The sequence below is a fragment of the Vulpes lagopus genome, chromosome 1 (assembly GCF_018345385.1).
Source record: "Vulpes lagopus strain Blue_001 chromosome 1, ASM1834538v1, whole genome shotgun sequence".
Classification (NCBI taxonomy): domain Eukaryota; kingdom Metazoa; phylum Chordata; class Mammalia; order Carnivora; family Canidae; genus Vulpes; species Vulpes lagopus.
Genome location: NC_054824.1, coordinates 68,713,316 through 68,729,640, shown reverse-complemented (window position 1 = coordinate 68,729,640; position 16,325 = coordinate 68,713,316). Strand labels below are relative to the sequence as shown.

The 16,325-nt window shown below is 50.3% G+C and overlaps 1 protein-coding gene across 3 annotated transcripts in view; it reads left to right on the top strand.

Annotated features, from left to right (window-relative positions):
- Positions 1–15,868, top strand: part of ZNF76 (zinc finger protein 76) — a 33,520-nt gene extending 17,652 nt beyond the window's left edge. For 2 of the 3 annotated variants that reach the window (XM_041762633.1, XM_041762543.1), the window contains exons 2-14: positions 1,215–1,383; positions 6,022–6,102; positions 6,218–6,295; positions 7,434–7,633; positions 10,670–10,786; positions 11,120–11,195; positions 11,746–11,871; positions 11,974–12,153; positions 12,941–13,174; positions 13,270–13,433; positions 14,225–14,389; positions 15,077–15,190; positions 15,735–15,868. In XM_041762633.1, the coding sequence (XP_041618567.1) occupies positions 1,311–1,383; positions 6,022–6,102; positions 6,218–6,295; positions 7,434–7,633; positions 10,670–10,786; positions 11,120–11,195; positions 11,746–11,871; positions 11,974–12,153; positions 12,941–13,174; positions 13,270–13,433; positions 14,225–14,389; positions 15,077–15,190; positions 15,735–15,839 (1,713 nt within the window). In that variant the 5' untranslated portion in view covers positions 1,215–1,310 and the 3' untranslated portion in view covers positions 15,840–15,868. Of the gene's footprint in view, positions 1–1,214; positions 1,384–3,070; positions 3,196–6,021; positions 6,103–6,217; positions 6,296–7,433; positions 7,634–10,669; positions 10,787–11,119; positions 11,196–11,745; positions 11,872–11,973; positions 12,154–12,940; positions 13,175–13,269; positions 13,434–14,224; positions 14,403–15,076; positions 15,191–15,734 lie in introns of those variants that run through there. The other variant, XM_041762724.1, reaches the window with a different exon arrangement.
- The last annotated feature ends 457 nt before the right edge of the window (positions 15,869–16,325 follow it).

The following is a 16,325-nucleotide window of genomic DNA, read 5'->3' as shown; positions in this document are numbered from 1 at the left end:
AATAATGCTGAATGCATGTACTTTTTAAGTCAAGTATTTTTATTTTCTTCGGACAAATACCCGGAAGTGGAACTGCGGGATCATAAGCTAGTCTTATTTTTAACTTTTGAGGAACCTCTATACTGTTTTCCAATTTACACCAATTTCCATTCGCACCAGCAGTGCACAAGGGTTCCCTTTTCTCCACATCTTCCCAAGCCCTTGTTATTTTGCATCTTTTTGAAATAGCCATTCTAACAGGTGATACCTCACTGTGGCCTTGATTTGCATTTCTCTGGTGATTAGGGATCCTGAGCATCTTTTCGTTTTTAAGTTGTATGAGTTCTTCATATTTTTTGCATATTAACTCCTTATCAGATATATGATTTGTAGGTATTTTCTCCCTTTCTGTAGCTTGCCTTTTCGTTTTGTTGATGGTTTCCTTTACCATGCAGGAACTCTGTAGTTTGATGTAGTCCCACTTGCTTATTTTCACTTTTGTTTCCTTGGCTTTTGGTGTCAAATCCAAAAGAAGTATAACAAGACCGTGTCAGGGAGCTTACCACCTATGTTTTCTTCTAGAAGTTTTACGGTTTTTGGTCTTACATTCAAGCCTTTAATCCATTTTGAGTTAATTTTTGCCTATGGTGTCAGATAGTGGTGTTATCTCGACTTTTGAAGGAAAAGGAGGAATCAAGGGTGACTCCATCGATTCTGGGTGGCTGGAGATGCCAGCCCAGAGATGGGAGATACTGGAAGAAAAACAGTTCTGGGGAATACATTGTGAGTTTTTTTGGGGACTCGTTCTGTTTGTAATACCTGTGGGGTGTTCACTGATGGTGGTCAACAAGGCCAGTGGATGGGTAGATCCGAGCATAGGAAAGCTGTCAGAATGTGCAGAGATATGATACGTGCACCCCAGAACCGGCGGCAGTGGGGCTGGCAGCCTGCCTCGAACAGGGCTTCCTCCTAAAGAAAATGAGTTTAAAAATGGATTTTGATCAATGAATCTAACTTTATAACCAGTTTGGCTCGCATGATTCTGTTGTACACTCAATTTGTAGAATTCTTAAATAGGTATGTTTTGACCTTCTTCATAAAAGCTAACATATTTCTATATTTTGAAGAATTCATCTCTTTTTCTTCTCAGCTGGCCTCATTCACTCTTTCCTCATATGTCCTTGTAGCAAGAGGAAGCTGTGCAACTCATAATGTGACACTATCCATTTTCTCAGACTTGTGACCCAGAAGGAAATCTCTGACCTCAGCTGTGGCTCTTGGTGCTGGCCAGAAGCCAACTTCATGTCTGAGTGTATGGGTAGCAGTTTGCCATGGAGAGCTTGGGGCTGCAAACGGTGACCCTCAGTGATGGGACGACAGCCTACGTCCAGCAAGCTGTCAAAGGTAAGTATCCCCAGGCACCCCAGAATCCCACCCTGTGCCCCAGCCTCTGGAGAGGAGTGTCCCCTTCTAAGAGTCTCACCACCACTATGCCGTCCCATTTGCATACCACAGCTTGCTCTGCGTGAGAATTTCTTGAGATCATTGACAAACCCTTTAAGAGAAAATGCCATTCAAGGCAGGCCTGCCTAGAAAATCAGACTAGCCGAGCCATAGGAACTAAGACCTCTGAAAGGCAGAATTCCTTACATAGGGCAAGTGGTTCATAAATGTTTCTGGAAATGAATGAACACCGTGCTGGCTATATGACTTCCTGCTCTCCAGATAACTCCCTGTCCAGTTTCTCAGTGCTTTCTAGAAACTCTCAAACAGGTTAAGCCATATACAGAGAGGGACACCCCAGCATAGGTCTCATGCCCTAGGCTCCATTAAGTTTGCCAGGAATAAACACTGAATTGCCAACAAAGAGTGAATAATTTTGTAGTGCAAGTATGTCCCAAATACACCCTGGGATAGATAATGTATAAACATGGGATTAAATACTAAAAATAGTAAAATAATACTTCAGTACTAAGTACTGAAAAAGAATTTGCTGTTGATCTGAAATTTGAATTCACCTGATATTCATTTCTCAAGAAACTTAAAATCAAAAAGAGAAAAGAAACTTAAAATCAGGGTGAGCATGGAGTGTCACTGAAGGGGCAGAGCCTTCAGGCCAGGGACGCTCACTGTTGTGACAGCCTCTTTCCTTACCAGCGTTCTCAGGAGGGCCAGATGGCCTGCCTGCCCTCTCCGAACAGCACTGGGCAAACATCGCCACGTTCCTGCTCTTTTATGTTGCCTTTTCTAGACTCTGTGAGCACCACCATCTGCGTGAATGCACTGTCATTGCAACATTGCTCGCCTTCATTTCAACACACTGTGGAAGTGTATTTCAGTTCCCAAGTGTACAGATACATTGTTTGTTGATTTTATTTTAAATTGTCTGCTTCCTGATGACGACAAAGAGGCCCCTTAATCTCATCAGTAAGCTCTTTCTGTATGACAGTGTTAGGGGGTGGTTGCCTTCTGGAGAGGTTTTTTGTCAAGAGCTATCTATGATATGTGGATCTGGTTGGCTTTGTTTTCTTGAGTGAGGAACTTCTGGGATACTTTTGAAGCCTGAAACCCTCAGTTTGCAGACTTCCCGTCACAGATCTTGCCCCTCAGCAGAATGAGACGGAAGAATTTAGGGAGTATGGAAATGACTGTGTCTGCTCCACGGACCCAGTTACTTCCCATGCCTGAGTCTTCTGCCGTGAATTAGTGGTCAAGTGAATGAATAAAAAGCAAATGGTGGGATCCCTGGGTGGCTCAGTTTAGCGCCTGCCTTGGGCTCAGGACGTGATCCTAGAGTCCCAGGGTCGAGTCCCACATCAGGCTCCCTGCATGGAGCCTGCTTCTCCCTCTGCCTATGTCTCTGCGCCCCTCTCTCTCTGTGTCTCTTATGAATAAAATTAAATTAAATTAAATCAAATTAAATTAAAACAAAATAAATAAAATAAAATAAAATAGCAAATGGCCTCACTTGGTGGTTGAGAAAGCTACTCTTTTTTTCTTAGGTCTTTCCCTTTTATGTCTGGGTCTTTTTGCCTCCCCCACCTCCCCATTTATATCTTTCTCTGGTCCCTGTTCTCTGGCTCCTCCACAGCACTGCAGCGTGTGCTTGGATGTGTATGCGCACAGACTCACACACAACAGATTTCACACTCCTGAGGGGAGAGCTGGCCTCCGGGAAGCGGGACCACACTGTTCTAAAAGGCATCTTTCTCACTGGTGAGCACCTCTGAAGCTCTTGACCAGGGCACTGTCATCCTTGTCAGCAGGAAGCTCTTTCTGGGTCTAGCTTAGGCAGCAGGAAGTCCTAAAATTTTATGAGATTTGTCTGTAATTAGGGTGAGCATAAAAACGTTATTCAAACCCAACACTTCTGGAAGTGGAAGAGTGTGCTATGAATAAAAATGCACTGGGACTGTTCTGGGCAAACAGGAACATATTGGCCACCTCCCCATAGTGGAATATGAGGGCCAGGCCGTCGGTTGTCCTCCCCCACCTGGCCCTCCGCATTGTTGTCTCTGGTGTAAGGGGTGATTGTAGGTTGAAATCTTTTCTCAAATAACTCTTCTCTATCTTTTGTCTCATCCCTTGAAGCAATAGCCACAATGCTGCCAAAAGCTCTTCTAGCACTCTTAGAACCCCAAGTGCAGTGCCCTTGCCATGACAGATAAAGGGTTAAATGCAGGGAAGCCCATGGCTTGCTGATGGGAGGGTGGTGAGGGGTCCCCCTCCCTCATCTAAATGCCTCTCTCCTACTTCTTACCTTTGTCTCTACCTTACCTGTCTTCAGCTGAGTTGTAGAACTGTGGGTTACTGACCCAAGAAGACTCCATGTGAAAGCGAGTTTGAGGATTCTTCTGAGGGGGAGATAGCAGGGTTAGGCCAGAAGCAGCTGCCTGGTCTTTTTCCTACATCGTAAGAACTCAAATTCCTAAATCCTGAAACTTGTAAAGAAACAAGTAAGCAGGGGATCCCTATGTGGCTCAGCGGTTTGACGCCTGCTTTTGGCCCAGGGCATGATCCTGAAATCCCGGGATCCGGTCCCACGTTGGGCTCCCTTCATGGAGCCTGCTTCTCCCTCTGCCTGTGTCTCTGCCTCTCTCTCTGTGTGTGTCTCTCATGAATAAGTAAATAAAATCTTAAAAAAAAAAAAAAAAAAAAGAAACAAGTAAGCAAACCACTTGTCAAGAACGCTTCTCTCTCCCTTCTTACCTTTCTCTCTTTTCCCCTCATCCCCTGGGAAATTCACTGGATATGAAACAAGGCCTGTCTAATCCTAATTCTAAACCGAAGAGCCCATTGCTGTTAGAAGTGCTCCCAGTAAGCCTCTCTCCTGGTGTCCCACAACCAACCTCCCCACCCCCTCCCACCATCTCTAAAAATAAATAAATAAATGAAATCTTTAAAAAAACGTACTTTCCAGTAAAGATCTGAGGTAGAGGAAGGTTAATAATCTCAGGAACGCTGGAGTCTTGTTCCGTTTTATACTGCTTGCTTATTGCCTTAGGTGAGTCATTTTTTAATTAGAAAATTGAAATAAAAATGTCAGAGATGAATGAAGGAGATATTCCCCACGGTGGCAGTGAAACAAGAACTAGAGGACACCTAGTAGCCCTGCAGTTGTGTTCACATTTGCTCCCTGTAGCTTTATTTTCTGATTATTCTAAAATGCAGATCAGGTTTATGATAATAAAAGCTAAGGCGGGGCAGCCCAGGTGGCTCAGCGGTTTAGCGCCACCTTCAGTCCAGGGCCTGATCCTGGAGACCGAGGATCAAGTCCCACATCCAGCTCCCTGCATGGAGCCTGCTTCTCCCTCTGCCTGTGTCTCTGCCTCTCTCTCTCTCTCTCTCTCTCTCTCCCCCCTGTCTCTCATGAATAAATAAAATCTTTAAAAATAAATAAATAATAAATAAATAAATAAATAAATAAATAAATAAATAAATAAAAGCTAAGGCTTGGGACCCCTGGGTGGCTCAGTCGGTGAAGCAGCTCCTGCCTTTGGCTCAGGTCATGATCCCAGGGTCCTGGGATGGGGCCCTCCGTAGGGCTCCCTGCTTAGTGGGAGCCTGCTTCTCCCTCTGCCTGCCACTCTCCCTACTTGTTCTCTCTGGCAAATAAAATCTTAAAAAAAAAAAAAAAAAGCTAAGGCTTGGGGTGTCTGGGTGGCACAGTCGTTTGCACATCTGACTCTTGATTTCAGATCAGGTCGTGATCTCAGGAATGTGAGATCAAGCCTCACTTTGGGCTCTGCCCTCAGCTTAGAAGGCTGCTAAAGTTTCTCTCTCTCTCTGCTCTCTCAAATTAAAAAAAAAAAAAAAAAAAGCAGCAGCAGCAGCTAAGGCTTATTGAAGGCTGACCATCAACACTCCTGGCTTTGTCTTATATTCATTAATTCATTTAACCCTCACAGCAACCCAGTAGAAGACACAGTTTTTAATCCTCTTTTTAAAGGGAGGAAACTGAAGTACAGGGAGGTTAAATAAACTGTCTGAGGACACACAACTCGTAAGAGGTAGAGCAGAAATTCAAACCCAGGATGCCTGGACAGCTCCAGAGCCACTTGCTTTTAACCATTAAGCCATAGTACCTTATTAGAAAGTCTCGTTCTGAGCATACTGCCACAGTGGGAGACAAGGAATGTATTTTGATTTGTTAGTGTGAGTGCTGAATTTTGAGCCACCGAGGTCTTCCCAGGTTTCAGGGCGTTCTTTGTTCTCTGTTTAGATCAGTCTTGGCAGCCTGCTATTAAGCTGGAAGTCCCCAGTTCATGGGGCATGGACAGAATAATAAATGAAGTTTCTACTTCTTGAGTAGAGGAAGGGAATCTGGTGGGAGCTGTAGGGCTCACCCTGGTGGGATGTCTTTCTACCCACCAGTACCTCTGCGGCCCAGACCCAGGGAGGCAAGGAGCAGGAGGCATAGGCCATGTCACCTGTGCTTAGACATGCAAACTATGCCTCAAACAGGCCTCTTTGGGAAGTAGGCAGGTGTTCCTCAGCCCTCTTCAGGGCCTGACCTACTTTTCTCCATTTCTACCTTTACAGGAGAGAAGTTGCTTGAAGGGCAAGTGATCCAGCTTGAGGATGGGACCACTGCATACATTCACCAAGTGATGGTGCAGAAAGGTGAGAGCACCCCAAGACACCCCAACCTCGTGGAGAGAGGCCAGGCAGCCCCCACTGAGGGAGGTGTGGGATGGCATCGAGCTCCAGAGGAAGACAAGCATTGCTCTCCTTTCAGAACCTCTCTCCTTTGAGGATGGACAGCCTGTACAGCTGGAAGATGGCAGCATGGCCTACATACACCGAACACCCAAAGGTGGGGTCATAGTCATCACAACTGGTGGGACAGAAGGGAGGCTGAATGGGCAGAGGTTGGGGCATAGCCTTGGGAGCTGTAGTGCCCAAGTTCAGCTGGATTAGCAGTCTCACCTCCTTTCCCTGGTGCCGACCACAGGAGTGGCAATTTCTGCCTCTGGGAAACCGAGCTGTGGGAGTCAGTAGCATGGGCCTCAATGGTGGCTTTCTAACATAGCTGCAAAATCTTAGGGCTTTAAATAGGACCTGAGGACATCATCCAAGACCAGGAGTAAAAACTTATTAACATTTAAGACTGAAGTCTCTAAGTAGTGAGGAATAACGATTTATTCCTTTTACAAGGAGTTTCTTGAGCAACTATTGTATGCCAGGCATTGTGCTAGATGTGGAGTGTGCAAGAGATGACAAAGGCAGACACAGTCCCTGCCCTTCTAGAGACCAGTGGGGAAAACAGAAGTGAGAAGAACTATAACCGATGAACTGATCATCACAAGCCCTCCAGCTCAGGGAGGGCTTCCCTGATAAAGTGACTCCTGGGCTGAGAGCGAAAGTGTAGACTTCGCTAGAGGAAGAGGGACAACAGGAGGGAATGACATGGCTCAGAGATGGTAGAAGGAAGAATGGCATGTTTCAAGGAACTGCCAGGAGCCAGAAGGAGTGGGGCAGGATAGGTAAGATGAGAGAGGCAAGGCCAGAGCACTGAGGCTTGAGAGTCAAGAGAAAGGTTTTATTGGTGGTCTTTATCCTGAGACCAGTGGGACGTAGTTGAACCATCAGGTAACATGATCTCCTATGTGTCCTGCAAAGATCCCTCTAGATGCTGTGCTGCCTGGTAGGAATTAGAGGGCCAGTTAAGAGGTTCTTGTGATCATCTAGGCCATGGTCATCATGGGTCCCCTCAGTTCCTCATGGACCTTGTGACTTCCCAGTCAGTGCTTCATAGGAGGCCTTGTCCTCAGGAGAGGTGGCCCCAGAAGAAGGACCAGCCAGAGTGAATCACCAAGGCGAGGGACCAGGAGACCTTAAAACCTTCCTTGGTATATGTACCTCTTCTTACCTTAAAGCAGGGTAGGAAGGTATAAGATACCTTATATCTCTTGCCCTTGTGTGGCATCTGGGCTAACATGTGTTCCCTGCAGAGGGTTATGACCCCAGTGCCCTGGAAGCTGTCCAGCTGGAAGATGGCTCCACTGCCTACATTCACCACCCCGTAGCTGTGCCGTCAGACAGCGCCATCCTGGCTGTGCAGACAGAGGTGGGCTTGGAGGACCTGGCTGCAGAGGATGATGAGGGCTTCACCGCAGACACGGTAGTGGCTCTGGAGCAGTATGCCAGCAAGGTGAGCTCACAGAGCCTGACACTGCCCATTAGCTCCCTTGGCCCAAACTGCCACACTAGGGGACAAGGGCAGTTCCATGCTTGGGCATGGCCTGAGCTACTCCCCTCGCCCCTCCACCCCGGCTTCCCCAACTCATTTCTCGTGTCACTGTCCAGGGCATATGTGGCAGCATGGCTGGGGCCACTGACAGTTGTTGACACTCTCCCTCATTTAGGCCGTCTCTGCAGAGGAAAGGCGGCTGCAAGAAATGGTGACATCTGTACGGTGGCTATTTAGACTCAGCTTCACTTTTGCTGTTGTAATAATCCTCTGTGCTGTCTGAGAAAGCCCTTGCCAGTGACTTTTATTAGTTTTCACAGGCCACTGAGGTCAGATGGTCTCATCTTTATTTCTTCTCTGCAACTCATTTAGTCATTTGGGAAAATAACCTCAGTAAGCAGTGACGAGGGCAGATGCAGCAGAGCAGCTGAGATTCTTGGAACACAGGGCCTTCACAGTAGCTCAGCTGCAAGGGAGAAGGATCTTGGCTCTCCTAGCATCGGTCACTCTGGCAAAGCTGCGGTCCCACCCACAGGGAAGTGGGCACTAATCTGTGAGGGTGCCAGACAAGGGTGCACCCCCTCGGGTGAACTGCAGACCTTCAGGGTGGACATGGCAAGGCTCCCGAGGGCACTAATGTTACCCAAAGATTGGGGGCTGGGAAAGTTTTTTTAATAACAAGACTATGTGGGGGCAGCCCCGGTGGCACAGCGGTTTAGCACCGCCTGAAGCCCGGGGTGTGATCCTGGAGATCCGGGATCGAGTCCCACGTCTGGCTTTCTGCATGGAGCCTGCTTCTCCCTCTGCCTGTGTCTCTGCCTCTCTCTCGCTCTCTCTGAATGAATGAATAAATAAATAAATAAATAAATCTATCTTAAAAAAAAAAAAAACAATTACACTATGTGGCGATATCAGAGGAGAAGAGGAAATTCTCATGTCTTTCCAAAATGAAGCCCAAAACTTGCTACCAGACCACTTGGGGCTATGCCCACTCCCACCGCCATTTCCTGCGGTTTATTTTAGAAGCCGGATTTGAGATTTGCTGCTGTTAGGATGACAACTGGGCTCTGAATCATGATCCCTGAGACCTGTGCTGGCTCTGCCTCTACCTAGTCTGACGTTGAGTGAGTCATTCTGCTCACAGACTTAGCTTGCTCCTCTGAAAGGATGAGAATGGGACTAGATGACCTTAGAGGCCACTTTCAACTGTGAAGTTCCTTGATTCCCTCAAGAGCCAGTGAGGCAGGGGAATAAAATGTGAACACCTGGGTAGGTTAGTCCACCAAGCAGGCTTGGCCACCTGTGACAGTCCCCCTGCCATTCACCAGCGGTTTAAGTGTCTGTGAAATTTTGTTAGCTGCTTGAGCCCCTGACCTGGAGCTGACGAGACAGACCTTGCTGTGAATTTGGCCTCACCAGTTCGTCTTCTACTCCCCAGGACTCCCAGAGTTCTATTTCAGGAGCTCGTGAGAAGGCCAAAGTGTCCCAGAAACAAAGACTAAGGGCAGTCCCAACAGATCCCTGCTCAGGAAAGCAGAAGAGCAGCAGGGCTCCCTGAAGCCCGCGGCAGGTGTGAAGCGGGTGGCTCCAGCAGTGTCCCCAAGAGAGATGATGGGGGGGCCTGTCAATCAGCTGGGTGCTGTGGTTAGAGCTGAAACTTCTGATGCAGACCTGTAGGCCCCTACCCTGGGTGCTTCTGCAGTTCGTTGCTTGTGGCCACCTCATTCCGGTGAACCCAGGTGAGCTTCTCCCCATGGCATGTCCATTGTTAGTGGCCCTTCTGAGCACAGGTTTCCTAAAGGGAGGGAGGGGTCTCCTACCATCAGAAGATACGTGTCCAGAGCTGTGGCCTTCTAGGTACATATGGTCAAAAGTGGGGGTTGCTGGGGCACCTGGCTGGCTCAGTGGAGCATATGATGATCTTGGGGGTTGTGGGTTTGAGCCCCACATTGGGTGTAGAGATTACTTAAAAATAAAATCTTAAGGGGCTCCTGGGTGGCACGGTTGATTGAGTGTTTGACTCTCAGCTCAGGTTTCAGCTCAGGTCATGATCTCAGCATCCTGGGATCAAGCCCCACGTTAGGCTCTATGCTCAGCACAGAATCTGCTTGAGATTGTTTCTCCCTCTGCTCCCCTCCCCCATACTCACTGGCTCATACACACATATGTACTCTGTGTCTCTCATAAATAAATAAATCTTTTTTTAAAAAAGACTTAGGGACACCTGGGTGGCTCCGTGGTTGGGCGGCTGCCTTCGGCTCAGGTCATGATCCTGGAATCCGGGATTGAGACCCGCATTGGGCTCCCTGCAAGGAGCCTGCTTCTCCCTCTGCCTATGTCTCTGCCTCTCTCTATCTGTGTCTCTCATGAATAAGTAAATAAATCTTTAAAAAAAATTTTTAGGGACGCCTGGGTGGCTCAGCGGTTGAGCGTCTATCTTTGGCCCAGGACATGACCCTGAAGTCCCAGGATCAAGTCCCACATCAGGCTCCCTGCATGAAGCCTGCTTCTCTCTCTGCCTGTATCTCTGCCTCTCTCTGTGTGTCTCTCATGAATAAATAAATAAAACCTATAGAGAGAAAAAAAAGTTTAAAATTTTAAAAATTTAATTAATTAATTAATTAAGTCTTTTAAAAAGTGGATGTTGCTAGCTGTCAACCTAGCTCAGGGGTGGCCTGAATGGCTACTTTTCCTAGATGTCTGGGAGATGCCATTTCTTCCATCACTGTCACAGGCTCTGTGACATCGATTCCTGCCTCTATCCATGAGAGACAGGTGGAGACACCACAAGTCACCCCCGTTTCTTCTGTAGAGTGCTTCAGTGCCTGTTTCCTGTGTGTATGGGTCTGTCACTCCCAGTTGCCCTTCCCCCGCCCTCCCAGCAGGTTTAGCCCTGTGTATTGGGTCCTAAGCTGCCAGCAAGGCCCTATATCCCACCTCATCCCGCTCATCATTGAAGAGGATACAGATAGGAACCTCAAGATTTTTTTCCCTCAGGTCCTGCATGACAGCCAGGCTCCCCATAACGGCAAAGGACAGCAAGTTGGGGACAGAGCATTCCGCTGTGGCTACAAAGGGTGTGGGCGTCTCTACACCACTGCTCATCACTTAAAGGTAAGGTCATCCTGCACACCTCTCAGATGTCTTCCCCACCAGGGGGAAACTTCCTGCTTTGACCATAACCAGTCCCTGCCCTCAAGTTTGAACTCATTGCCTACTGAAAGGAAGAGATGAGTGTACAGAAATGGCAGCCCAGGGTCCTGTAACACACATGAAGAGTACAGGAAGGAAGAGAATAATCAGGGAGGGCCCTCTGGAAGAAGTGGCCTCTCAGCTAAAGAGGAAGAATAAAGGAGGTAGCCAGTACTGATACTTTGAGCCCTCAAGAGAACCAAAGAGCCCCTTCATACCCTGGTTCCTGAGTCCCCTGGTTGCTTGTCCTCACAGGTGCATGAAAGAGCTCATACAGGTGACCGTCCATACAGGTGTGATTTCCCCAGCTGCGGAAAGGCCTTTGCCACAGGTAATCTACCTGGAAGAAGACTAAAGGTGGACTGCTTCCAGTTGTGGGCAGAAAGTTCTAGGTTCACTTGGGAATTTCCTGCCTTCCCAGAGAAACTGCTGCCCCAGCACTCTGACTCGCAGGGCTCTGTCTCTGGGAGGAAACCATGTTACAGAAGTGAGGGGGAGCATCATCCAGGCCAGCAAAAGGAGCCGGGGGCTTGGTAGAGAGACCCTGCCTCCTGCATCGGCTGTGGGGTATCTAGGCCATTGCATCTCTCTGGGCTTCCTTACCCCTCTGAAACATTTAGCCCCAGCTCCCAGGCTTATGCTCTGGAAGGACACCGGCTGCCCCTGGAGGGGGAATGGGAGCAGCGTGGGCTTTTCCAGCCCCTCTTATCTGCCCAGGCTGGGGAGGGGTAGAAGCAGACACAGGCTTCTTGTGCCTGAGGAGGTGTGGAGTCTCACAGAGCACACCTGAACATGGCGAGCCTCTGAATTAGGATGATGAAGCAGTGGTGGTGAGGCCCTCCAGAGTGCCCTTCTCAGCCCTCCCTCCCACACACGGATAGGATATGGGCTGAAGAGCCATGTGCGCACCCACACTGGTGAAAAGCCATATAAGTGCCCAGAGGAACTGTGCAGCAAGGCCTTCAAGACCTCAGGAGATCTACAGAAGCACGTACGGACCCATACCGGTAGGTTGGGCCCTGCCCTGTTCACGCTTGGACCTGGAGTCCTAACCCTGGCATGACCCCCGCTTCCTGAGCCAGCCCACCCCACACACTCCATCTCCACAGGTGAACGCCCATTCCGGTGCCCCTTCGAGGGCTGTGGCCGCTCCTTCACCACCTCTAACATCCGCAAGGTACATGTGCGCACCCACACAGGCGAGCGGCCCTACACCTGCCCTGAGCCCCACTGCGGCCGCGGCTTCACCAGTGCCACCAACTACAAGAATCACGTGCGCATCCACACAGGTGGGCCAGCTGGCATGCGAGAAGCACCCTTTCTGAGGCCCCAACCCTCTCGACTGTAATCCTCTGACCTGAGACACATTCTTGACTCTGAGCCCCAAGCCCTTCTGCCAGCCAGTCCAGGCTGGCCTGTGGGCGGGAAGAGGAGGCTTTGTGCTTTTCTGGCCAGATCTCCAGAACCATCTCACTTGCAGTGAGCGATTCCTTCCCTCCCAGTTAGGTCCCGTCTGACAGGTCCTGCTGTCCCTCTCAAGCTCCCTGCCACCTTCCTACAGCCACCCTGGATACTCCCCTTCCAGCTGAGCTCCCCGGAAAAGGCCAGGGTCAGGGCTGATGGGGGAAAAAGAGTGAAATGTCGCCCTTAGCTCCTCGCCTCCTCCACTGCCCATATGACTCCTGTGTGTCCTCCCTCCCCGGTGTCTGTCCCTCGTCCAGCCTTCTGTGTCCTCTCTCGACCATATGTGTCCCATCACCCCTGCGACATCAGTCATCCCTCTCTGTCTCCTGCCTCTTCTGTTTACGACTTTCAACTTTACAAGCCCCTACCCCCGCACCCCCTCTCCCCCCACCTGTCCCTTTACTAGCCCCAGCATTACTTCTGGGCTCAGTGGTCCCACACACCTGTCCCCTCTGTGTTCCGCTGGACATCGCCCCCAGCTGTGTCTATTCAGAGTCCCAGTCCCTCTCCGTCCCCACCAACTAACCCCATCTCCCACACCCACACCCCCACCCCCTAGTTTTCCCCTTGCCAGCCCCAGTTCCCACCCCCCTCACAGCCCAGTGTCCCCAGGGGAGAAGCCATACGTTTGCACGGTCCCAGGCTGCGGAAAGCGCTTCACCGAGTACTCAAGCCTATACAAGCACCACGTGGTACACACGCACTGCAAGCCTTACACCTGCAGTACGTGCGGCAAGACCTACCGGCAGACCTCCACCCTGGCCATGCACAAGCGCAGTGCCCACGGCGAGCTGGAGGCCACGGAGGAGAGTGAGCAGGCCCTGTACGAGCAGCAACAGCTAGACGGTGAGGGCTACGGGCAGGAGGCGAGAGCGGGGGCAGGCCTGGCCTCCCCATGGCCTGGCAGGTGGCGGGTGTCAGCTTGGGCTCTCCTCCCCCAGCTGCCTGTGCTGCAGAGGAGAGCCCGCCACCCAAACGCCCCCGCATTACCTACCTCTCAGAGGTGAAAGAGGAGGGCTGTGACGTCCCAGCCCAAGTGGCCATGGTGACAGAAGAGGATGGGGCCCCCCAGGTGGCTCTGATCACTCAGGACGGTGCCCAGCAGGTACGGGCCCTGGGGGAGGGGTGGGGGCTACTCCAGCTGGGACCTTCTTGCTCTTACCAGGTATGGGCCCTGGGAGAGGGGTGGGAGGGCCTCTCTGGCTGGGACCTTCTCTCACTCTCTCTGGGGAGCCCAGAAGATCTGATGGCCCCACCTCTACCCGAGTTCTCTTTTTAGCCTCTACTCAAGTTCTCTTTTTAGCCTTTTTAGTGGACCTCAGTGGAGGCTGAGGGTACCGAGTCTTGTAAGCCAGCCCCTCCTCCTCATGCTTCCACCTCAGCCTCTGGAACTTCTAGAGCACAGTTAACAGCTTCCCTTTTTATGTGGAGGCTGACAGGTCCTGGTTATCTGAGTGAGACACACTTTGGTGTCCTTCTCAAGAGAGGCATGTTGCTGTGGGGCCCAGAGCATTTTGTGGGTTCTGGAGGCCTGGGCTTTCTAGTCAGCAGTATAGTAGGACCTTTGTCAGCACCCTCACTGTCAAGTGCACCTCTGTCTCATGGAGTTGACATGAGGAAGAAATTGGCTTGAAACCCTGAACTGCGTGAAACAGAGCCCCGATGCAAAGTGGTGCTAAAGAGAAGCGGTCAGCAGAATTCTTCTAGTGTCTCCTTTTGGCAATTTAGGACTTATTTTACTAGCTTGTCCCTGTCCCCCTCTACCTCTGTGACATGAAGCTAATCTTCTAGATTATCAAGAAGCTAACGTTGTCTGGAAGACCAGATACATCCACCCAGGGGCTTTCAGACAACTTTCCAACCATACTCCCTGCTCATCTTCCTTCCTATTTGCAGGTCAGTCTGTCCCCGGAAGACCTGCAGGCCCTGGGGAGTGCTATCAGCATGGTGACCCAGCACAGCAGCACCACCCTCACCATACCCAGTGAGGACGATGACCTTGCCACATCTGGCACACATACAGTCACCATGGTCAGCGCTGATGGCACCCAGACGCAGCCCGTATGACCAGGCGGTTTGCTTGGGGTTTCTTGTTCTCTCGTCCTTCCTTTTTGTGGGGTGGGCATTAAAGCAGACTGACCTCGTCAGGCCACCTTACGAGGACCAAGATTCCCCCCACAGAAAAAGGGTCTTTCTTCCCCACGGCTCCTCTGGGCCATCAGCAATTCTCGTCTTGAAAAGTTTTTCACTGGGGGGGTCAAGAGGCAGTTTCTAAAATCTTGATCTACCTCTAATTTACTTTGCTTCCATAGGCAAGTCATTTTTCCACGGACTTCAGTCCATTTTCAAAGGAGGTTATCTTTGGGCCTTTGACAGCTTTGACCTCCTATGAATCAAAATCCCTAAATTAAGTTGGCTCTCAGAGAAAAATACCACCTCACAAAGCTCTGAGCCCCATGCTAATTAATCTGACCTATAATAGTTTTATTCATCCCAGCTACCTTGCTTTGAAGGGATTTTTTTTTAAGATTTTATTCATTTATTCATGAGAGACACAGAGAAGCAGGCTCCATGCAGGGACCCCATGTGGGACTGGATCCCAGATCTGGGATCACGCCCTGAGCCAAAGGCAGGCGCTCAACCCCTGAGCCACCCAGGCGGCCTGCTTTGAAGGGATTTTTATGTGGATTGAGGGTAGGGAGGGTAACCTAGGTGGGTCAGAAAATCTCATTTTCTTCTATATTTCAGGTTACAATCATTACCTCTGGGGCTGTGGTGGCCGACGACTCAAGTGTAGCATCTCTTCATCACCAACAGGTGGCACTGTTGGCCACAGCCAATGGAACGCACATTGCGGTGCAGGTGGGTAGAGGTCCCACAGCCTGAGAGAAAGGAAGGAATAAGCAGAGGAGAGGAATGAGACGGAGATCTTGAAGAGAAGGGCATTTGGCTTGGAAAAGCTCATTTCAGAAGACAAATCCCTTTCTGCCTACATTCACACAGTTGTCTCAGGCTTTTTCTTGACTGAAGCAGAGCGCTGAAGCCCCTTCCGGCCTTCAGACTAATTTCGATGGCAGCACACTTGGTGGTCTAAACCCTTTGTCTCTTTGTGTCTCCATTTCTTCATTAGAAAAATAAGTGGGCCCCCCCTCTAGCCAGTCATCCCTTTCTGTGAACAAGCCCCTCTCACTGACCCTGGCCCATTCTTTGGCTCCCTGAGCACACCTTGTCTACCAGGACTCTATCGCCAAGCTTGCTGTTAACTTGGGGAGGGGGGCGCACTAAGTGCTCAGTATGTGGCACTGGGCCAATGGAAGGATTCAGAAAAGTAGGCTACTTACTTACTAGCACTGAAATCTGGTGGGGAGTGTCTCACTCTCCTTCCTTCTCACCCTCTTCTCTGCAGCTGGAGGAGCAGCAGACCTTAGAGGAGGCCATCAGCGTGGCCACTGCTGCCATGCAGCAAGGGGCTGTGACCCTGGAGGCTACAGAGTCAGGGAATGGCTGCTGAGTTTCAGGGGGCTGAGTCCACACCGTTTCAGACGAGATGCCGTGCCACAAAGGCATCCCTGCCTCCAGGGGCCCGGACTGTGGCTGACACTTGGAAGGTGGCCATAGAGGTCTCCAGGCAAGACGGCAGCAGGAAAACAGTCTAACTGAAAGGGACAGGGGCCCTGCTCAAGAGGAGGGCTGCACGGCTGGAGTCAGGGGAGTGTGTCATCCTCAGGAACAAAAGAGGACAAGCTGATCACCAGGCTGCACTGGAGTGTCCTCAGAGTCAGCGGGGTGCCCACTCTTCTCCCTCCAGAGAACACCCTTCCTTCTCTCAATCCACTCCCCTTCTCAGGTGGCGATGGAGATTGCTCTGGGGACTTGTCCTCTGTTCTAACTGGTCCCTGCCCACCAGGGGAAGGGGCCCACCACTCTTCAGCCCAGTAGGAGCCAAGCAGGCCCAGCCCTGCTCCTCCCAGCAATAACCACCTCCCTGGAAGCCTGC